The sequence below is a fragment of the Pongo abelii genome, chromosome 4 (genome assembly GCF_028885655.2).
Source record: "Pongo abelii isolate AG06213 chromosome 4, NHGRI_mPonAbe1-v2.0_pri, whole genome shotgun sequence".
NCBI lineage: Eukaryota > Metazoa > Chordata > Mammalia > Primates > Hominidae > Pongo > Pongo abelii.
The window spans coordinates 43097544-43120715 of NC_071989.2; the positions used below are offsets into that span (position 1 = coordinate 43097544).

Consider the following 23172-nt stretch of genomic DNA (forward strand, 5'->3'; position numbering starts at 1 on the left):
TTCTGAATTGTAATAACAAATTTTTTGTTTCGTTTAGAAACTTCAACATTTTCAAGAAGAAAAAAACAAGGAGATTGCAATTCTTCGTAATACCATTCGCGATTTAGAGCAACGCCTTTCTGTTGGCAAAGATTCTCACCTTAAGCGTAGACGGTTTTGAGCTTAGCAGTAAATTCATTAGTTGGTATTTATTTAAAAGCAATTGAAAGTTTCACTTCTATTTTCAATAGACACATACAGCCTACATAACAAACAAAGTCAGCTTTAAGGTTTTTATTGAATTTATTTGGACAAATCCATACTGTATCCAATTGTGTACTGCATTCTTCCTTAATAGTATTAACCATAAAGGAGGTCAGGTTTATAGGGTTTGGTTTACCTATTAAACCATCATTGACTATGGAAATACTTACTAAGCAATACAGAGACAGACAATATTATCTTTCCCCTTATATCTTTTAAGACAGCCACTCAAGTTTTAGAAGAGTGTGATACAACATTATAGAAAGAAAGAGACAAAGGCTTTATTCATGTGTGATAGTAAAAATCAGGATGAGTCTTAGATATACAAAAGATAAATGGATATTTAAAATAGTTATATATGCTTTTTTAGCAAAATATTCACTTGTTAAGTATTTCTGGATCTTAAAATACAAAATCCACTTCTTTTATTAGTTAAAAGTAGAAGACTGAAAAGACAAAGTAATGTTGTTTTGAGAGATAAGTAAAGAAAAAAATGGAAAGCATGTCTTTGTTGTTCTTCCTCCATTCTAAATTGCTAACTATCCAACAGAAACCCCTAGGTCATAGTTTACGTTTCTATTCTCATTAAAGCAAATAGAACACTGGAAAAAGAAAAAAAAAGACATATTAACCAAAAGCTGCAATCACCTTTCAGTTGCCCCATCATAAAAAATATGGTTTGAGTCAATATTTCTATGACATGAAATTTAAAATCTGGAAGCCAACTCAGTAGATTTCTCCATGTTTGCACAAATCTAATTTCTATTTTTGGTTCACTAATTTGGTAGTTTATAAAAATGCTGGAAATGAAATTGTGTCTAGACTAAATTTGGGAGTATGTCCTATTTTAAATATTTAGTTTGAAGGTCATTCTCACTTTTTTGCCTGATTCTTTCAGCGTCAACTGGTACTGGCTTCTGTGGGTATAAGCTGCTGACTTATTTGTCAGGCAGGTGGAGGCAAACGTCACTGACAAGATTCAGTTATGTTCTCCTCTGCCCGAAGTCCCTGTCAGCTACATAAAGATGGGAGGTTTTCTTTACACTGTCAGGTGATTGCAGACCCTGTTTTTTCAAATATCAGATGTCGACAATGGCAGCAACAGCTCCTAGGAGCCAACTCTGAATCTTTGGGCAATTTACAGAGTAATTGATTTATACATCTCTTTCGACAGAGCTTCTTTTGTAAATCTTGTATATCTTCACTTCCTGGCATATCTCGGTTCTCTGGGTGACCCTGCCTATGTTGACCCTTGTGCTTATGGTGGTGATGAAGGCCTGGAGGAGCAGGATGAGTAGGAGCATCTGGTGCTCCTGGTTGCTGATTCTCTGAAAGCTCACTGCTGCCAAGGTGCTGATGTCCGTGATTGTGATGATGCTCGTGATGGTAATGGGGCGATGGAGCTTCAACTGTTTTATCCACAGTAGCCAAAGATACACTTTTACAAAAGTCTTCATCTTTGAGAGTCTGGAACAAATTTATAAATCACTTATTAACAAGTTTATAGAGATAGGAATAATGCGTGAAAAATTATTTGTAGAGCTAACATATGTGAAATTCCAACTAGTTAATTAGAATCGAGCTGGCTTTGTATTATATTAATGAGAAAGAGTCTAATGTTAGTCTCAACACCTAGACATTTTATCAAAGGCTTAAAAAGAAAGCCAAACCACTGTACTTATATTTGCAGAAGCAAATGAAGTAAACTCGCAAAAGGAACTTAGATTGCAGCAAAGTCAAACTAATATCAAATCCTAAATTAAGTTGATCTGGGCCGAGCATTGTGGCTCATGCCTGTAATCCCAGCACTTTGGGTGGCCAAGGCGGGCAGATCGCTTGGGCTCAGGAGTCGGAGACCAGCCTGGGCAAAATGGCGAGACCCCGTCTCTGCAAAATATACAAAAATTAGCTGGGTGTGGTGTCACATGCCTGTAGTCCCAGCTACTTGTGAGGCTGAGGTGGGAGAATCGTTTGAGCCCGCAAGGTGGAGGTTGCAGTGAGCTCAGATAGTGCCAGTGCACTCCAGCCTGGGTGACAGAGTCAGACCCTATCTAAAAAAAATTTAAAAAAATAAAAAATCAGTTGAACTATATGGAAACTTCTGTACCTGTGTCAATGGTGCATCTTATCTAATACTATATGATACTGTAATCTAATATTAATTTATCTCTGATAATTCAAAAATGCTAATAAACTCTGCTCAAATGTGTTAGTTTTTCATACTTCATCCTATGCCAGGAAATGTTTTGAACTTCACCAAAGCTTTGCTAATGTCTCCCTACCATAAGGCTGTCAGCTGAAAATAGCAAATTACTGCCCGACTCCCATTGACCATAATATCCATTCCGCATGATCCTAGTTCTTTAATTTACTGGAAGTCTTTACTGTTTTGTGGTACCTACTAATCAGAGACTCAAAGCCTATAGATACAGAAATGTAACATTAAATCTCAACCTAAGGCTAATTTGTAAATAAAATTACAAAATCAACTTAGAACCCAAAGACTCACTAAGTGATATGCTTTTGATGTTTTGAAGGTTTTAAAAGGTTATAAATTCCATTAAATTTTAGCATACAACTAAGTGGTACTTTATTTGGTTATTTCTGAATTACTTCTACATTAAAAGCTAATAGTGTTTGCTTACAAACTTATAAACAATTTAATACATGTTTAAAATATACTGTGTAATGTTCAAAGTGTTTAGGGTTTAAACAAACACAAATACCTATGGTAGTAGTCTAATTTCTTTCATTTATTTATTTATTTATTTAGTGACGGAGTCTCACTCTTTCGCCAGGCTGGAGTGCAGTGGCACGACCTCGACTCACTGCAACCTCCACCTCCTAGGTTCAAGCGATTCTCCTGCCCCAGACTCCCAAGCAGCTGGGATTACAGACACGTGCCACCACGCCCAGCTAATTTTTGTATTTTTAGTAGAGATGGGGTTTCACCATGTTGGCCAGGATGGTCTCGATCTCTTGACCTCGTGATTCGTCCACCTCGGCCTCCCAAAGTGCTGGGATTACAGACGTGGGCCACCGCACCCTGCCAGTAGTCTAATTTCAGAAACGAATTACTATATTTTACTGATTATGTGATGCATATTTCTTTAGATTTTAATATCTCTAAAATTAGAATGTACCATACCGTTGGTGGTGTTTTCTCACTGTATCCTACTTTAATTAGCAGCATTTTTTCCTAAATAGTACATAAGATAATATGTCATATAATCAGTGGTATCTAGGAGACAATGAAATAGAAAAACTCCAATCTGATTTGGCATATCAGATACTAATAGTGTCTGATCTGTAATTCGTATTTACAGATGATTCACACATTTCAAGCATATTGTGGTAACTGTTAACTGCCTTTTTCAATATAACTGGGTATATTTATAACTAGCAAGCATTTGCACAAATGAGAAATGCAGAAATAATCCCAAAATATGAGGAATCATTATAGTTAGTATTTATTAAATGCTTAGTATAAGTTGAGTTAGTACTTTTCTTTCATTACTCTTAGTATTTTCTTCCATTACCTCAGTCTCCTCATCTTTAAAAATAGTAAAATAACACTCAAAAGACCATTATAAAGGTTAAAATGTGAAAATTACATAACTAGAGTAAGTAACTTGTACTCCTTAACAACTAAATTAATTAATTAAATTTGTTAAAAATTTGAGGCGGCTTTCTTTAGAGCTGGGGAAAATCTGAAGGAAATACAACTTACAGATAAAATTGAGAATTGTTTTTAAACCTAAGTTCAAATTTTCCCAATCTGACCTATCACTGGAACATTAGTTAGAATTATTTTCCTTTTTGTTATGACGGAAAACAAGTCTAGTTAATACAAATTAAATTCTTTGAGTGCCTTTTTTATTTAAAAAAGATTTAAATATAGTTCTTCTCATAACAAGGAAGAAATATTTTCATGGCTGTTAGGAAATAAATACCAGTAATGAGTAGAAAACTTACTCCATTTTGAAGTAAACTCAAACTGCAGATGGGCAGGCAGTGGAAGGGCTTCAGGAAAAATCTGATAGTCCTGCATCTTCAATAAATTAAGTAGTTTCTGGCCCCAGTTCCATTCCAAGTAATGCTATGGGTAAGCTTTGCTATTGTTATGTTCTTGTGCTAACATGTTCAGGATACTACAATAATATTGCTTTTTTGTGTTGACTAAATTTTCTGAGCACTTATGCTCATGCAACGTCATTTGGTGGTAACTGAAATACGATACATTGATTTTTAATTTCTAAAGCCCTTCTAGATAAAGGCAGCAACATCGATCTTCAAAAGATGTTTTAAAAGTAGAGGTTAGGCCGGGCGCGGTGGCTCACGCCGGTAATCCCAGCACTTTGGGAGGCCGAGGCGGGCATATCACAAGGTCTGGAGATCGAGACCATCCTGGCTAACACAGTGAAACCCCGTCTCTACTAAAAATACAAAAAATTAGCCGGATGTAGTGGCGGGCGCCTGTAGTCCTACCTACTCGGGAGACTGAGGCAGGAGAATGGCGTGAACGCGGGAGGCGGAGCTTGCAGTGCCGAGATCGCGCCACTGCACTCCAGCCTGGGCGACAGAGCGAGACTCCGTCTCAAAAATAATAGTGATAGTAATAACTAAATAAATAAATAAATAAAGTAGAGGTTAGATGACAGGATATGTGTTTAATTATAAAAATTATTGTTATTTATATTTAGTACACCTGCAAAAGCATTGAGTTATCTAAATAAGTTAGTGTTTCATGATAAACTCTTAAAAGATTTCCTCTTTTCTCCCCAGAAAAATAATTCAGAAAAATACCGTGAGAGAGCAGTTTCCACATTTCTTTTCACAGTAAGCAATCTTAATGGCTTCTTCCACATATGGGAAAGTTAGGAAGGAAAAAGGCAAACCAAGATGATATACAAGACGGCCACATCTAAGAAAAAGGACAAATACAATGTCACTATAATATTTTCTGTATCACAATCCTACTCAAATACAGTCTGGGATAGGTATTATAGGTTTAATGGTCATATAACTAAGACCCTTTCACGCCTTTACTAAATTTCTTTGGATGAGAGCTACAAATGAGCTCCCAGGCACTGCACACCAGGTCAGGTCATAGCAACACTACAATTAGTCTAATACTAGTATTTTGAAATGTTATAGATATGTCACTATATAATATCAAAAATGTCATCACTGTAACTTGGTAAAATACAATTTTGTGACTGACATAAATTCTACCAGTGCCCAAACCACTAACTTATAAATTAGGCTCTGAAAATCACTTGAGCTTGTCATAACTGCTAAGGCAGCACAAATTTGGCACAACAAGAAATCATCACCTAACAAAAAAAATCTCCAAGCCTTGGCCAGTTATATATTAAATGTATAAATACATTTATTTAATAAATGTAATTTAATAAATGTAATTTACTTTTTACTTTTTTTAATAAATGTAATTTAAATAAATACATTTATTTAATAAATACATTTATTTAAAAATGTATCTAATGCAATGAAAATTTCAGCACAATGAAAGTATTAGAACATGTGGTGTTGTCAGAAATGGTGGGGTTAAAATGTTCTTCTTGCCCACATTTTACCTAGTATATATGGCTTTATGTGACTATCAAAGGGTTATACTTTTAGGTTATCCTAAAAATTAGAAGTTTAAAGGCCTAAAAGAATGAAATGTGAATTTTTAAAAATTTAGTATAAGACCAAGTAGGGCTCACCAGACTCCGGAGAGTCAAAGAAAACAAAGCACCAACTAAGAATGTTTATAATAGCATAATGCATGAATTGAGATTCCCTCAAAATATAAATGTTTTATTTGTTCATAGAAGCAAAAGTAGATTTGTGCAGATCATGCTTAAATGATTAACTCACTTTACAGTTCAGAAATTCAGGTATGTAGCCTTAAAATTTTTATTTAGATTAAAATTAATTAGAAGATATGGTTATTCATTTGCAAAAGAATTAGGTTAGAATTGTACAGGATATACAAATTGGTCATTCTTTTTACTTAACCAAAATGCCAATTTACGGGGATAATCAATTTTCTGTATTTTCCTCTTGGAATGGTGAACTCTTTTACATGCCTTACTTTTTAAAAAGTCATTTCAAAAATAAAAGTCATTTCAAAAAAAAAAGTGTGAATAAAGAGTTTATAAACTATTTGGCAATAATCAAAAGCAAATATATTATTTTAAATCACTTACTATTAAATACAAAACAAGAAGAAATCAAGTGAAGAGATTAGTGGAAAAATCTAGAGGAGTGGTCACCGGGAAGTAACTTGAGATAATAATTACGGATATGAGATTATACTCAGGATTAAGAACCCATAGAATTTGATTACTGACTGAGGTGGGAAGTGTGATGGAAGGAGTCAGTAATACATTCCTGTCACACAGTTTTGTGAAGGGGTAGATGGCAGCAAGTCTGCCATACATGATGGTTTTTGTGACATCCTGCAAAATAGTGGATGATGACTGGGAGTGCAGGGTCTGAAAATTATATGATTATATGCCCTAGTGGTTGGCTATATCTGCCTCCAATAGGTTGTATATAAAAATCACACAAAAGTGAAAGTATAAGCATGTTTTAGGAGAAGATAATCAATACAGATTTGAATAATTGAATTTAAGATGTTTCTGAATATGTCTAGGAAGTAGACTCGTCAGGAGTTCAGTCATTGTGTTTCAGCTTTGTATATATGGGATCATCCTAATATGTGTTGTAATTGTAATCAAGGGATAGATGAGATTGCTCAGGTAAAATGTGCAGAGTGTGAATAGGCGGAAACCTGCACAGCCCTGAATAACACAAACACATACAGAATAAATCAAGGAAGAATGTGGGAGGAAGAAAAATCAGGAGGTGGAAGAGGAGGAAGTGTGGAGGAGGAGAAAGAAGAGGAGGGATATGGGGAAAACCAGCAGGGTATAATGTCATAGAAATTTTTTAAAATGAGAGTATTTCAAAAATAAGGAGTGATTTTTACTTCTAAATGTTAAAGAGAGATTATATGAGATGAAGACTGAAATATGGCATTGTATTTAACAGTAAAGAAGATGTTATATGTGATGGGAAGTAAATAGATAGATACGAAACAGTTATTTTTAAATTTGGGATGTGTTTGTGTGTATGTACAAACCTATCATATATGAGGAAGTCATCTTTGCTTCCATTTAAAAGAGTCCAGACATCTGTTTGGTTTTCTTCTTGTTGATAAACAGGAATATGCTCTGAAACCTTATTCTTAAGGTGTGTGTATTTTAATCGAGAAGAGATTCCTTGATGATTAACAACAATATAAGAAATATTAGAATATCCTTCTTTCTTCAGTTTTACTCGCAGGTCTTCTAATCTAAAATATTTGGGAAGAAACACATAAAATGAATAATGTCATTTGATTTGATTAGTGGTTTTTCTCCCTCTTCCTTAATTTTCTATGTGAAACTCTCCTTATTTTTAACTAACCCATACTGCACCTATTCTTTATATTGTTGTAAAAGATTTTAAAACTTTCATTTTTAGAATTACTTAAAACTTGTGCTTAATTAAAACCTTATGCTTACACAAACATTGGTTCATTTAGTTCTCAAATTAGCATGATGAAGTGTACATATTTTAAATGTATCTTATAGGTAGAATGGATTCAACCAACCACAGATAAAAAATGGTTGGAAAAAAAAAAAGATGGCTGCATCTATAGTAGTGAACATGTAGACTTTTTTTCTTGTCATTCATTATTCACTAAATACAGTATAAAAATTACTTACATAGCATTTACATTGTGTTAGATATTATAAGTAATCTAGAGATGATTAAAGCATATGAAAGTATATGCATAGGTTATACAAGCCATTTTATATAAAGGATTTGAGCTCCATGGATTTTGGTGTATGAGGTGGATCCTGGAACCAATCCTGCACAGATACCATTGGATGACTGTAAGGAGAATTCCACCCAGTGAATATCTGGTGAATAACTCAACAAATATTTTTTATATTTATTTGTTAAATAACCCAAGACTTTGATAGCAAGCCTAGTGTTCTTTCTACTCTGACAAAACAGTCTTCTCTGCTTCTTGTATTGAAGTAACTGTTCTATTTGCAGAAGTACATTTTAGAACATTTTCATTACACAAGTAATAAATATTTAGTCGGAAGTTATAAAATATAGGTCCACAAAAGGAAGAAAAAATTTCCATAACCCTAGGAAACCCACTGTAAACATTTTGGTGTATATCATTCTAGTTTCTCTCTTCTAATATGTTCTATGCAAACACATAGTTTTTCTACAAGTGTGACTTAATACATTATTTACACTTTTATTTTATGTCTATATGCGTGTGTGTATTTAACAGCCTTCCCCTTAAGGTATTTTAAGCCTCAGAAAGACTGTCTTACTTAGATGCCTGCAGTATGCACAGGTATCAGCTGGCTTGAAGAAGAGCAACCACAGTCACTGAACCATTGGAGTTTAGCATTGGATCTTGATCTCTTATGCTCCAGGCTGGGGGTTGCTTACATAAGGAGCTTTGGTCCTGGCTCTCTGTTCCTCCCAATGGGAGGAGACAGAGAGCCAGGGCAAGCCCCAGGCTTCTCCACATTGCTGGGGTTGTCCTGTAAAAGAGAAAACCTGTCACTCTTCTTCATAGTTAACTTCACAGTCCTAACTATGAATTTCTATAAATCCTGCAGACATAATTCCACTTCCTAAAAATACCTAGCCCATGAATTCTGTTTCCAGAAAGTTATGTTCCGACTGTGGCTTATATAAGTAAGTCTGTGACTCATATAACATTCTGCAAACACAACCTAACTTTTGTTTGAGACACACCAAGTTCTGACTGTTCTTTCTATCCTCCAAGAAGAAAGGGATAGGCCGGGCGTGGTGGCTCACACCTGTAATCCCAGCACTTTGGGAGGCCGAGGCGGGCGGATCACGAGGTCAGAAGATCGAGACCATCCTGGCTAACATGGTGAAACCCCGTCTCTACTAAAATTATACAAAAAAAAAAAAAAAATTAGCCAGGCGTGGTGGTGGACGCCTGTAGTCCCAGCTACTGAGGAGGCTGAGGCAGGAGAATGGTGTGAACCCGGGAGGTGGAGCTTGCAGTGAGCCAAGATCACGCCACTGCACTCCAGCCTGGGTGACAGAACGAGACTCTGTCTCAAAAAAAAAACAAAAGAAGAAGAAGAAAGGGATAAATAGAGAATTCTGCACAGAAATGAAAAGAGCCAGCAAAAAAAGAGAACCAAGGAAAAAAGGTGATGGCAGAGAAGACAGTATACCAACATGAATGTGGCTCATGTCAGGCCCTTAGCTCTTCAAGTTCAAACATTCTATATTTATCTCTTGGGTATGGCTCCCTTTTGTTTCTCTTATTCCTTGAAGTCTGGCTGTATGTATCTAACCAAGTAGAAATATCACACATCACTGCCCCCTCTACCATTTAAGACTCTTTGAAATCCACACTCAATTAGCCTATTTATTGGAAAGCTCCTATGACTAGAAAATTCCTATGACTAGACAGCACTTTCTTTGGTAAAAAGATGCTTCCTCTGAGCAACGAAATTAAAATGCTTTTAAATACCTGACTAGAAATATCCTCAAAATTAGGGCTAGCTCTCTAAACAGAGATGTTCAAAAATAGGTGAACTGTAGGCAGGCAACAAGAAAAAGGAACACATTCAGCAGAGGGGAGCAAAGAAAAATCCTCACAAGTAATTCAGGCTCATTTGGATGTAAGAATCTGTGGGGAGAGATGAGGACAAAATTTGAAAACTGGGAAGTCAATACATTTTCAAGCACTGATTTGAGATTTTTAAAAGCAGATGCTTTCTTTGGAGGTGGGGAGCTAATGGTAAATTACTTAGAGTGAGCCCAGAATTAAGAGGAGAACAGAAAAGCTAAAATCAGATTGATCTGGGCTTTAATGCACTGGTAGATATAGACAGCATTTTTAACCCTGATTGTCTTTCACATTATTTAACACATCAAAACTCCTACATATATGAGATATCTTGATAAGAACTTGACTAAAGGAAGAGAAAAAACTAGACAGAGAGAGTGAGGTGAGAGAGAGGTAGAGAGAGAGGACAAATTAACTTACTTATTTAAGGCCACCCCAACTACTTATTCTAATATTTAAAATGTTCTAATATTTTAAGAAGAAAAAGATATATTTGGACTATTTATAGAAAATTCCTCTAGAATGGTATTTACAATTATAATACAATTATCCTTATTATAGCTAATGTTTATTTAACTTTTATATAAATATATTCAGATGGCACTAAGCACTTTTATATATCATGTCAGTTAATCTTTAAAACAATTATGTGGCCATTATCCCCTTTTGCAGTTGAGAAAAACCATGGCTAAGAGTTTAGGTAACTTGTCTATGATCACACGGAGAGAAAGTCAGTCACAAGAGAGACTGGATTAAAACTAGTTCTGTCAAATCCTAAGCTACATCTTAGCTACTGCAATATATTGAGAGTTTTTAGATAGATCTTCTTGTAATAACTATAGCCGCCAACTATTTTTGTTTATGCACTAAGATGCCAAAGAAAACATACCCGGGCGTGGTGGCTCACGCCTGTAATCCCAGCACTTCGGGAGGCCGAGGCGGGCAGACCACGAGGTCAGGAGATCCAGACCATCCTGGCTAACACGGTGAAAACCCTGTCTCTACTAAAAATACAAAAAAATTTAGCCGGGCGTGGTGGCAGGCCCCTGTAGTCCCAGCTACGTGGGAGGCTGAGGCAGGAGAACGGCGTGAACCCGGGAGGCGGAGCTTGCAGTGAGCCGAGATCCCGCCACTGCACTCCAGCCTGGGCAACAGAGCGAAACTACGTCTCAAGAAAAACAACAACAACAACAACAACACCAAAAATAATTCAAGCTGTTTTATTTATTAATAGAATGGCTAGGTTTTCTGTTTCCTAGACCACAAATTCAGTAGTTACAGAACCTTGACAAAAAATCACATTTGGTTTTTTCACTTTGCCACAGAGCGAATATTTATTTATTTATTTATTTATTTATTTTTTGAGATGGAGTCTTGCTCTGTTACCCCGGCTGGAGTGCAATGGCACAATCTCAGCTCACTGCAAACTTCGCCTCCCAGGTTCAAGCAATTCTCCCAGCTCAGCCTCCCAAGTAGCTAGAATTACAGGCGCCCGCCACCACACCCTGCTAATTTTTGTATTTTTAGTAGAGACGGGGTTTCACCATGTTGGCCAGGCTGGTCTCAAACTCCTGACCTCGTGATGAGCCTGCCTCGGCCTCCCAAAGTGCTGGGATTACAGGCGTGAGCCACCGCGTCCAGCCCAGAGCACATATTTCAAGTAGCTGAATGGCGAATACAAATGAAAAGACTATTTCACTCATTTCCCTCATTTAGGTTTATGATGAAAAAATAACCCATTGGCAGAGAGCTGTAGCTTAGAGTTCACACTTTCGGATTTCTTCTGTCATTATAATCAACAGGCTGCTCAATTTTGTTTTCTTAAAATTATTTCTTACACAATAAACCTTTGATAATTATAGTTGTCAGACAGCTATATAAAAATAATGATAAATAACAAAATTGGGTTTCCTGGAAGCTGATCCAATAAGAATTGAAAAGTAGTTGTAAATTTCACTGATGTCACCACTTTTCAATTGCAAAACTTAAATTTCATGGCCACATTCAGACCTACATTTACTTAAAATTCCTCATTAAAAAGCAGGATATGTACAAACTTTCTCTGTCCTCCACCTCTGAACTTTAGGCCAGCATCTGAAAGCCCCTAATTCACCTGAATGCTCTCATTCACCACTTAAAATACAAAATCTTGCATTTAATCACAGACCACCTAATGGTGACATGGGTCTTAGCTTCTTTAAGGGTGACCACTTCTGCACTGTGGACTGAACCTACTGTACCCCACTCCACCACTTTTTCTTCTGAAACTGCTCACAATAACCCTGGACATTTCTACAACACTAGAATGAGCATATTTCAGTGTCTGCTCTTCAAATCCAAATGGCTGGGTTTTTTCCCTGTTTGTTCTTACTCTGCCTTTCAGTGGAAAATATTTAAATTTGAACATATAATACTGCCTATGTAACATCACAACAGATTATAGAATAAAAGGTTTGGATTTCTCCAGCTTCCTCTGCTCTCAGCTGTGCAGAAGACAGGGCAGAAATCAAGAACTGACAAATGTGCCCACGGGAACTTCACCTACCACACCCAAGTTCAGACTCTTATTCTTTTTCTCTTTTATTATTTTTATTTCCTCTACCCACCTGTTTTCTGAATCTATTCTATGGAAAAAAACAATTTATCAGACTCAAAAAATATTTACCAAACTCTAAAAGAATAAAGTATCAGAAAACACGAAGTTCCTACTTACACAACCCCTTCCAACGGGCCTGCTTCCTTTCTCTTTGCTTTACTCTGGCAGCTCCACAAAGCCAGGGCAGCACACTCTGATATTTATAGTCCTGTTGTTTACCTCACCCCTCAGGTATAGTCCAAAGTTCAATGTTCATTCTTGCAGTGACCTTGCAAGCAGAGCAAACCCCTGAGCTGATTGTTATCAACTTAAAAGAAAGTAGCAAGTGCTGCCATGCATAATAAGGGGAAATCATTTTGACAATTACTAATTTATTCCCTATCCTTTTCAGTCACCCCAGAATCTAGGATTTAATGGTACAGTCGGGGGCGGGAGGAAGGGCTAAGGGTAAACAAGGCCTCCAAGTCTCGTTCTTTCCCAAACTATAATAGGGAAAAACATTTGCTGAGCCAGCGAATTATGCTGCTGCTTTAAAAAAAAAAAAAAAGAGAGAGAAACCTTTTTTTTCCTTTTGTTTTGCTTCCTTTTGCAGTGATGAGGTGCTAGCTTAGCCCACACAGTGTGACCTTTGTTAGAAAAGTCACCTGCTGTTACAAGTTACTCTGGTCTCCTGTTGTTACAGACCTACACGTCGATTGTGTTCTATGTTTATAACTTGAATTCATACGGGATTTCACAGGACCACTGCTCTTTTCTTGTTAATTTAAGGAAATAGAAAAATAGACTTCCTATCTGAGGGAAATCAGACCTCATTTTTATTGTCACTGAAGTCGTACTTCCTGGAAGACCTATGCATTCCCAGAAATTTTTGAGAATCAGATATAAAATCTTTACAAATGTGAATACCATAAAAATAAAAATTAAAGGTAGTAGTTGGACATGGAAAGAGTGTGGAAATTTCAAGATGTACAAATGAAATAGTTAATTCCTACTATTTCAGAAGAGGGTAAATTCTTTCTAGTAACGCTGGTAAGTTGGCATGCTCACTGTAGGTGAGGTAAGGAGCAATGTCAAATGATGTCATTCCTAGATAGCAATGGTTTTCAAGTAGGCCTTGCTTTTGTCATTAATTAATTTTTTTCCAAATAATCCCCTACTGATTGCTATATGCTGAATACTGTTGTACAAGGTGCAGGAAATACAAAGAGACTCAGATGTTATCCTTCCTTTCAAGAAACTTCCTATCAAATTAGGAGGTTACCATTTGAAATCCAAGTTCTCTTTACTTGCCCTGAGCAGTTGTTACTTGCCTTTTGGGGTCCCATATCTCTCTGAGAATCCAGTTAAAATACACATATATACTCATTTTTTTAAAGAGTATCATAAAAAAAATCTTTGTACAAAGCAGATATTCCTCCCTGTGGTTCATTTCCTTGACAAATTTAAGTAGTCATATTGAGGAAAGAGAGAGACCCTCTCATATTGTTTTATATTGTTTTATACTCAGTACCTGTTTTAAGAAAAAAAAACCAAGGAAGTGAAATCAAAGACAGGCAGCCCCGCGCCAGGCCCAAAACCAGGCCTGGGCCTGCCTGGCCTAAACCCAGTAGTTAAACATCAATTCATAACTTAGAAATCGATGTTATTCATAGATTCCAGACATTGTATAGAAGAACACTGTGAAACTCCCTGCCCTGTTCTGTTTCTCTCTGACCACTGGTGCATGCAGACCTTGTCATGTACCCCTTGCTTGCTCCAATCAATCACAACCCTTTCATGTGAAATCTTTAGTATTGTGAGCCTTTAAAAGGGACAGAAATTGTGCACTCGGGGAGCTCGGATTTTAAGGCAGTAGCTTGCCGCTGCTCCCAGCTGAATAAAGCCCTTCTTTCTACAACTCGGTGTCTGAAAGGTTTTGTCTGTGGCTCGTCCTGCTACATTTCTTGGTTCCCTGACCAGGAAACGAGGTAACTGATGGACGGCCGAGGTAACCCCTTAGGCGGCTTAGGCCTGTCCTGTGGAGCGTCCCTGCGGGGGACTCCAGTCAGCCTGAGTGACGCGATCCAAAGAACGCTCCGGGGTAGGAAATTGCCCCGGTGGAATGCCTTGCCAGAGCAGTGCGTAGCAGGCCCCTGCAGAGGATTAACACAGTGGCTGAACACCGGGAAGGAACTGGCACTTGGAGTCGTGGCGTCTGAAACTTGGTAAGACTAGTCTTTGGAACTTGCCCCACTCCATCTGAGTGGAAGTGTGGCCTGATCACCCATGGTGTGCCTGTATTGGCACTTTTGTTCTGGTTTTGACTTGACTTGACTTGGTAAGACTAGTCTTTGGAACTTGCCCCACTCCATCTGAGGGGAAGCGTGGCCTGATCACTCACAGCGTTCCTGCATTGGCACTTTTGTTCTGGTTTTGACTTGACTTGAATTGCTGGATACTTTGGTTTTGATTTTGACTTGGCTTGAATTTTTTGGTACTCGGATTTTGAATTTCATGATTTTGGTTTGGTTTAAACGGTAAAAGTGTGGGTGCGCCCTCTTTACCCATTCTTTGTCTTGTGGTGAGTGTGTGTGGTGTGAGCGTGATATTTTGTCTTGGAAAAAAAACATGGGTCAGGCACAAATAAGCCCACCCCACTAGGAACTATGTTAAAAAAAAAAAATTTCAAGAAAGAATTTAAGGGAGATTATGGTGTTACTGTGACACCAGGAAAACTTAGAACTTTGTGTGAAATAGACTGGCCAGCATTAAAGGTGGGTTGGCCATCAGAAGGAAGCCTGGACAGGTCCTTTGTTTCAAAGGTATGACACAAGGTAACCTGTAAGCCAAGGCACCCAGAACAGTTTCGGTACATAGACAGTTACAGCTGCTTTTAGACTCCCTTCCACCCTACAGTAGTTAAGAGAACAGCAGCATAAGCGGCTGGCAGAGGCAAGGAAAGACCAACAGAGAGAAAAAGAGACCATCTATACCAATTCTAAGTTAATTTAGACTAAACAAGGTCTTATTAATAGCAAAGGATAATTGAAATCCCAAACTTACAAGGTTTCCAACAAATTGAAGTTTGCTAAAAGTTAACAGTGTAACATGTATTATGGTAACTTCTAATCTTGTGGCCTTAGACTGTCTAGTCCAAAGACATAAAGAAAGTTTGCTTTAAAAAAACAAAAGGAATGGTTATCTTTAAAAAAAAAAAAAAAGGAAAAAAAAAGGGGGGGAGGCAGAATTTATGTAAGAGTGTTATAAGGTAAATTCTTGTCCTAACATATATTAACTGGTTGTTTAAAAAAAAAAACTGTTTGTAATAAGTCAGAAAGTTGAGACATGTTAAAAAATTGTCTGCAAAAGTCCTAAAAGGAAATGTTATAAAAAAATTTTTATGCAAAAAATGTTGTATAATTTAAAAGTAATAAGGCCTCCCGAGTACTATTAAAGAAACAGTTTAGGTACAAGGTGTATTAAAAAAGTAAAATATACCTTTGGTAAAAGAAATTATAAGGAGGCATAAGAATTAATTTTTACCTACATTAAAAGGTTAAAAAAATTATTGTTTTAACAGTTTAAGCAAGTTTTAAAACGTTAATTTTAAAGAAAATTCTGTGTGTAAACATATTAGCTAAAGTTAAAAAGGTATCATCCAGTTTTTCTGTGAACTGGACATTAAAGTAAAAATGCAACAGTTTTTTCTTAAAGCATCAACCTGCTCTTCAACAAAAATTATAAAAGGTTAAAAAGAGTCTATAAAATCTTACCTTATGGTCAAACATAAAAAATTGGATAAATATGTCTACAAGGTTTTATTAAAATTAAGTTTAACATTAATAACACATTAATATAAAGGTAAAACTTAACTCATCTGGTATAGAAATCATACAAGAAGCATTATTAAATATAAAATGGTGTTTAGCTTTCTTTGATCTAAAAACTAATAAAAATTGGTGCTAAAGGAAACATTCATTTTACTAGAGGATCATAGAAGTTAAAGACTTAAAACAAACTTTGGCAATTAAGACAGCATACCAAGATGCAAATGCCTGGTTGGAATGGATCAAATATTCTATCTGCACGTTAAACAAAAGCAATTGTTATGCTTGTGCACATGGCAGGCCAGAGGCCCTGATTGTCCCCCTTCCAATAAGGTGGTCCTTCAGTCGACCAGGTGTGGGCTGCATGTAGCTCTTTTCCAGGATTCTGCAGCCTGGAGTAATAAGTCATGCCAAGCTCTCTCTGCTATATCCCGAAGTCCCTTCGGGTCAGCCCCTAGGGCCATCCAGCTTCTGTCTCCCAACACTAAGTTCACTTCTTGTCTCTCACAGCAGGGAGGAGACTTAGCATTCCTTGGAGACCTGAAGGGATGCAGTGAGCTTAAGAATTTTCAAGAGCTTATCAATCTGTCTGCCCTTGTTCATCCCTAAGCAGATGTGTGGTGGTATTGTGGTGGACTTTTACTGGGCTTGCTGCCGAATAACTAGAGTGGCACTTGTCCTTTAGTCCATTTGGCTATCCCTTTCACTCTGGCATTTCATCAACCAGAGGAAAAAAAGAAATAATAAGACATCATAAAGCAAGAGAAGCCCCTTATAGGTCTTTCAACTCTCACATCTATTTAGATGCAACTGGAGCCCCACAAGGAATACCAGATTAATTTAAAGCTTGAAATCAAATAGTTACAGGATTTAAGTCAATATTTTAGTAGATGACAGTCAATAAAAATGTAGATTAGATAAACTACATCTATTACAACCAACAGCAATGAGCTTTTCATGAGTTAAAAAGAAAAACTCATGTCGGCCACAGCCCTGAGGCTACCTGACCTGACAAAACTCTGTACACTCTGTGTGTCAGAAAGAAAAGAAATGGCAGTTGGAGTTTTAACCCAGACTGTAGGGCCCTGGCCAAGGCCAGTGGCCTATCTCTCAAAACAACTAAACGGGGTTTCCAAAGGCTGGCCCCCATGTCCAAGGGCCCTGGCAGCAAAGGCCCTGTTAGCACAAGAAGCAGATAAGCTAACTCTTAGGCAAAACCTAAACATAAAGTCCCCGCCATGTTGTGGTGATTTTAATAAATACCAAAGGACACCATTAGCTAGTGAATGCTAGACTAACAAGATACCAAAGCTTGCTCTGTGAAAATCCCCGCATAACCATTGAAGTTTGCAACATCCTAACCCTGCCACATTACTCCTGATATTAGAGAGCCCAGTTAAACATAAACTATGTAGAGGTGTTGGACTCAGTTTATTCTAGTAGGCCCAACCTCCGAGACCACCCTTAAACATCAGTAGACTGGGAGCTGTACATGGATGGGAGCAGCTTCACCAACCCCTGCAAAGTGACTGTGAAGAAGACCACAAGCCCTGCTCCAGTCACACCCAGAAACTGACTGGTCCACGCATGGCCGAAGCATGAGGAAACTCATCGCGGGACTCATTTTCCTTAAAATTTGGACTTGTACAGTAAGGACTTCAACTGACCTTCCTCAGACTGAGAACTGTTCCCAGTATTTACATCAAGTCACTGAGGTAGGACAAAAGATTGCTACAGTCCTATTATTTTATGGTTATTATAAGTGTACCAGGACACTAAAAGAAACTTGTTTGTATAATGCTATTCTATCCAAGGTATGTAGCCCAGGAAATAACCAACCTGATGTGTGTTATTACCCATTTTAAGCCTCCCATGATCACAGTTTTTAAAATAAAATTAAGGACTGGTCCTTTTCTAGGTGACACAAGTAAGGTAATAGCTAGAACAGAAGAAAAAGGGGTCCCCAAAAACGTAACCTTAAAATTTGACGCTTGTGCTGCTATTGATAGTAAGCAGCATGGAATAAGATGCGGTTCCCTAAATTGGAAAAAAAGTTACACAGTAAAAAAATAAGTATATCTGTCAAAAATCATATTTATATGAGATGTGTCAATACTGGTCTCGTGTCATTTAGGCTACTTGGAAAAAAGATTTAAAAAATCCTGTTTGGCTCCAAAATGGAAAAGTCAGCCCCTCCTGCATGAGTGGGAGCTGCAACCCTTTAGAACTGATAATCACAAACCCCTCAGACCCAAAGTGAAAAGAAGGAAAATATGTAACATTAGGCATTGGTGGAAAAGGACTAGATCCTAATGTAAGCATCCTAATAAAAGGAGAGGTTCAAAGACACTCTCCAGAACGAGTATTTCAGACTTCCTGTGATAAACTAAATGTGCCAGTACCAGAGACTCCAGGAAAAACCAGAAATTTGTTTTTGCAATTAGCTGAGCATGTAGTCCGGTCTCTAAATGTCACTTTATGTTATGTTTGTGGAAAAACTGTAATAAGAGTTTCCATAAGAAGAGTTTCCATAAGAAGAGCTTCCATAAGAAGAGCTTCCTTAAGAAGCCCAAGAATTAGTTCCTACAGACCCAGTTCCTGATGAATTCCCAGCCCAAAAGAACCACTCTGACAATTTTTAGGTCCTAAAAGTCTGAATTATTGGACAGTGTTGCATAGCTAGAGAAGGAAAAGGATTCACTCATCCTATAAGGTGGCTTAGTTGTCTTAGGCAAAAGCTGTATAATGGCACCACAAAAACAGTTACATGGTGGAGTTCCAATTACACAGAAAGAGATCCATTCAGTAAATTTGCAAAGTTGCAGACCTCTTGGGCCCACCCAGAATTCCACTGGGACTGGACAGCCCCCACCAGGTTATACTGGATATGTGGACACAGAGCTTATGCTAAGCTGCCTGATCAGTGGACAGGTAGCTGTGTAATTGACACCATTAAACCATCTTTCTTCTTACTGCCCATAAAAGCAGGTGAACTTCTGGGCTTCCCAGTCTATGCTTCCCACAAAAAACAAAGCATAGCCATAGGTGATTGGAAAGAAGATAAATGGCCCCCTGAAAGAATCATACAATACTATGGACCCACCACTTGGGCACAAGATGGCTCGTGGGGATATTGGACCCCCATCTACATGCTCAACCAAATCATATGGTTACAAGCTGTTTTAGAAATTATTACTAATAAAACCGGTCAAGCCTTGACTGTTCTTGCCCAGCAAGAGACTCTGATGAGAAATGCTATCTATCAAAATAGGCTAGCTCTTGACTACTTGCTAGCAGCTGAAAGAGAAGTTTGTGAAAAATTTGACCTTACTAATTGTTGTCTACACATAGATGATCGGGGCAAGTAGTTAAAAATATAGTTAAAGATATAAGAAAACTGGCACATGTACCCATACAAGTGTGGCACGGACTCAATCCAGGATCCATATTTAAAAATTAGTTCCCAGCAATAGGAGGATTTAAAACTCTTATAGTAGGAGTTATAATAGTAATAAAAACCTGCTTACTGCTCCCTTGTAATTCTTCAAATGATAAAAAGCTTCATCGCTACCTTAGTTCACCAAAATGCTTCAGCACAAGTGTACTATATGAATCACTATCAACCTATTGCACAAAAAGACATAAGTAGCAAAAATAAGAGTGAGAACTCCCACTAATAAAAAGTGAGAGTCTCAAAGGGGGGAAATGAGGAAAGAGAGAGACCCTCTCATATTGTTCTATATTGTCTTATAATCAGTACCTGTTTTAAGAAAAAAAAAAAAACAAGAAAGTGAAATCAAAGACAGGCAGCCCGGCACCAGGCCCAAAACCAGGCCTGGGCCTGCCTGGCCTAAACCCAGTAGTTAAAAATCAACTCATAACTTAGAAACTGACCTTATTCATAGATTCCAGACATTGTATAGAAGAACATTCTGAAACTCCCTGCCCTGTTCTGTTTCTCTCTGACCACCAGTGCATGCAGCTCCTGTCATGTACCCCTTGCTTGATCAAATCAATCATGACCCTTTCATGTGAAATCTTTAGTATTGTGAGCCTTTAAAAGGGACAGAAATTGTGCACTTGGGGAGCTTGAATTTTAAGGCAGTAGCTTGCCACTGCTCCCAGCTGAATAAAGCCCTTCCTACTACAACTCGGTGTCTGAGAGGATTTGTCTGCTGCTCATCCTGCTACAATATTGGTCTATCTGCAACCAGAAAGCAGGTGTTTCACTATGTCCTCTTTTCTTTACATGTGAGCTTAGCAGGAACCTCCTGACCCAAAAGAATTTCATCCAAGTGTTCAAGTTGATTGTTATCAACTTAAAAGAAAGTAGTTTTGAAAGCAGTTTCAAAAGAAAGTGCCAAGGATTATGTGTATTGAGGCCAGTGTATGTCTAAAACCTCAGGTGGCAAAAGGAAAAGATGAGGAGCTTGTAATGTTTGAAAGGAATTTATTCTTAGAGGGCATGGTGTCTCATGCCTATAATCTCAGCTACTCAGGAGGTTGAGATGGGATCATTTGCACCCAGGAGTTCGAGGATGCAATGAGCTATGATTGTGATGCAGGAGTTTTTGCTTCTTAGCTCAGCTAAAATCTAGGTTCTTGTCTCACAACCAGAAAAAATTAGGCATGCAGACACATTGGAAGGCAGGGAGAGTGGAATTTATTAAAAGAAAGTGCTCAGCCAAAAAAAAATTAAAAAATTAAAATGGGGGGTTCTTGCCAACAGGCTTCCACCTCACAGATTGAATACCAGCCCACCACACAAGAGCTGAAGAGACAGGGCTCCTCCCCACTCCATAAGGTGAGAATTCCCAGTGGCTCCACCCCATTCTCCCAGTGCACAAGGAGACCCCCAGTCGGTTGTAGGCATCTTTAGGCAAGCCCCTTTTACACAATGACCTGGGCAGCATTTGGCTGTCTCCTGTCTCTATCAATTGCACCACTGAACTTCAGCCTGGGTGAAAGAGCAAGACCACGTCTTTAAAAAAGAAAATAATAATAATAATAATAATAAAATGGGTTGGGAGTGGTGGCTCACACCTGTAATCACAGCACTTTGGGAGCCCAAGGTGGGTGGATCACCTGAGGTCAGGAGTTCAAGATCAGCCTGGCCAACACGGTGAAACCCCGTCTCTACAAAAAATACAAAAATTAGCCAGGCGTAGTGGCGGGCGCCTGTAATCCCAGCTACTAGGGAGGCTGAGTCAGGAGAATCACTTGAAACTGGAAGCAGAGGTTGCAGTGAGCAGAGATCATGCCCTTGCACTCCAGCTTGGATGCCAAGAGAAACTCCAACTCAGAAAAAAAAAAGAAAAAGAAAAAAATTGATCCGTTCCTAACAGTGTCTTCTTTGCTGGGCAACCTGGAACCAGTCAGCATTTTCAAGAAAGCAGAATTTCCAAACAAACATCAACTCAGTATTATACATAATTACATTAAATCAAACAAATCAAAGGAACATTTGTTGGTTGCTTATGCTAGGCACAATGCTAAATGTTGGGACTCCAGAGATTTAAAAGTAAAAACAAAAAATGGTATTTCTTGTTCTCAGGGACCTCAAAATCTGATAGGGTAGACAGGCAAGTAAGCAGAAAAAACAAAGTATAAAGCTTGCTCCCCTCTAGGATGACTGTAAGCACAAGATTCTGTTGGAAACTTGGAAATAAAGACAGGAGCATTGAACCCAGCCTGGAGATAGGATCAGTATCAGGTTGGTGCACTTTCCAGCAAGTTCAACAGGCATTATCTTGGATTTTACATTCCACCTACAGAATACTCAGCAAACCTGACCACAGCACTGCCTAGACCAGGAGTGTCCAATCTTTTGGCTTCCCTAGGCCACATTGAAATAATTGTCTTGAGCCACACATAAAATACACTAACACTAACAATAGCTGATGAGCTAAAAAAATTTTTAAAACACCATGTATAAAGATGGTCATTCTCTATTTATTATTCCACAATGCTTCTAATTTAAGCATCATGGACATCTTTCCCAGTCATAGACATTCTTCTTTGTCAGTGTGTATAGAGTTACCTCATTCTTTCTAAAATGCACATTATTTTATTCTATGAATGGTCTGTAATGTGTGTACTCATTTTCCCTTTCTAACTGAAGCAAATATTTTGTAAATAAGACATTCATTTTTATTTTACAGTTTTCCATGTTTATGTAACTGAAAAATATAAATATTTAAATAAAGCAATCAAATTTAGAATATATACTTTTGCTGATCCGAGAACTAATGAAAAAATGGCAAAATATTTATTCTCTTTGAAAAATGACTCAATCATCATTTAAGAGTTATAACTATTAAAACAAGCCATGACCTTTTAGGGCATAACTTAGTCCTGAATACATATTTGTGCAGGATTATCTAATGTTGGGACTCAGAAAAACATACCCAAAATGAAGGCCGCAGAAGTGGCCTCAAAACAGAAATTTTTCTCTGACCTTCTCCTACCCTATTGTCTCTCAATCCCATTCTCTCTCAAGGCTAGCCAAAAAACTAGAATCTGTCTTACTCAAGGTGGGTCATAGAAACTAGAACCCCTTTACCCAAAGCCAGCCATAAAATCTAAAAATTTTACTCTAACTTTCCCTCCACTATAACTGCACAAAAACTGGCCACTAAAAAATTAGATAACTAGACTTATCTTGTTTGATTGCAGATCATAAGACCCCCATTCCAGAGAGGGCCCTGTGCCATATCCAAAAAAAGGAATACATGCTCAGAGAGGTGAAGGAAAATCTAGACAGACAGACCTTTCTGAGTTTCCCCACTCAGTCTATTAACATTAGATCATATTTTTTGTCCAATCAT

At 37.7% G+C, this 23172-nt stretch overlaps 2 protein-coding genes across 3 annotated transcripts in view; one reads left to right on the forward strand and one right to left on the reverse strand.

Annotated features, from left to right (window-relative positions):
* CCDC152 (coiled-coil domain containing 152) overlaps positions 1 to 275 on the forward strand; it is a 42929-nt gene extending 42654 nt beyond the window's left edge. For both annotated transcript variants that reach the window (XM_002815528.6, XM_024247376.3), the window contains one exon: positions 38 to 275. In XM_002815528.6, the coding sequence (XP_002815574.3) occupies positions 38 to 160 (123 nt within the window). In that variant the 3' untranslated portion in view covers positions 161 to 275. The remainder of the gene's footprint in view (positions 1 to 37) is intronic.
* Positions 264 to 12713, reverse strand: SELENOP (selenoprotein P). Its single transcript, NM_001133990.1, is given in 5 exon segments — positions 264 to 1710; positions 5050 to 5167; positions 7397 to 7609; positions 8655 to 8870; positions 12657 to 12713. Coding segments are annotated over 4 exon segments (1146 nt in total). The 5' UTR covers positions 8858 to 8870; positions 12657 to 12713; the 3' UTR covers positions 264 to 1098.
* Positions 12714 to 23172: the final 10459 nt, after the last annotated feature.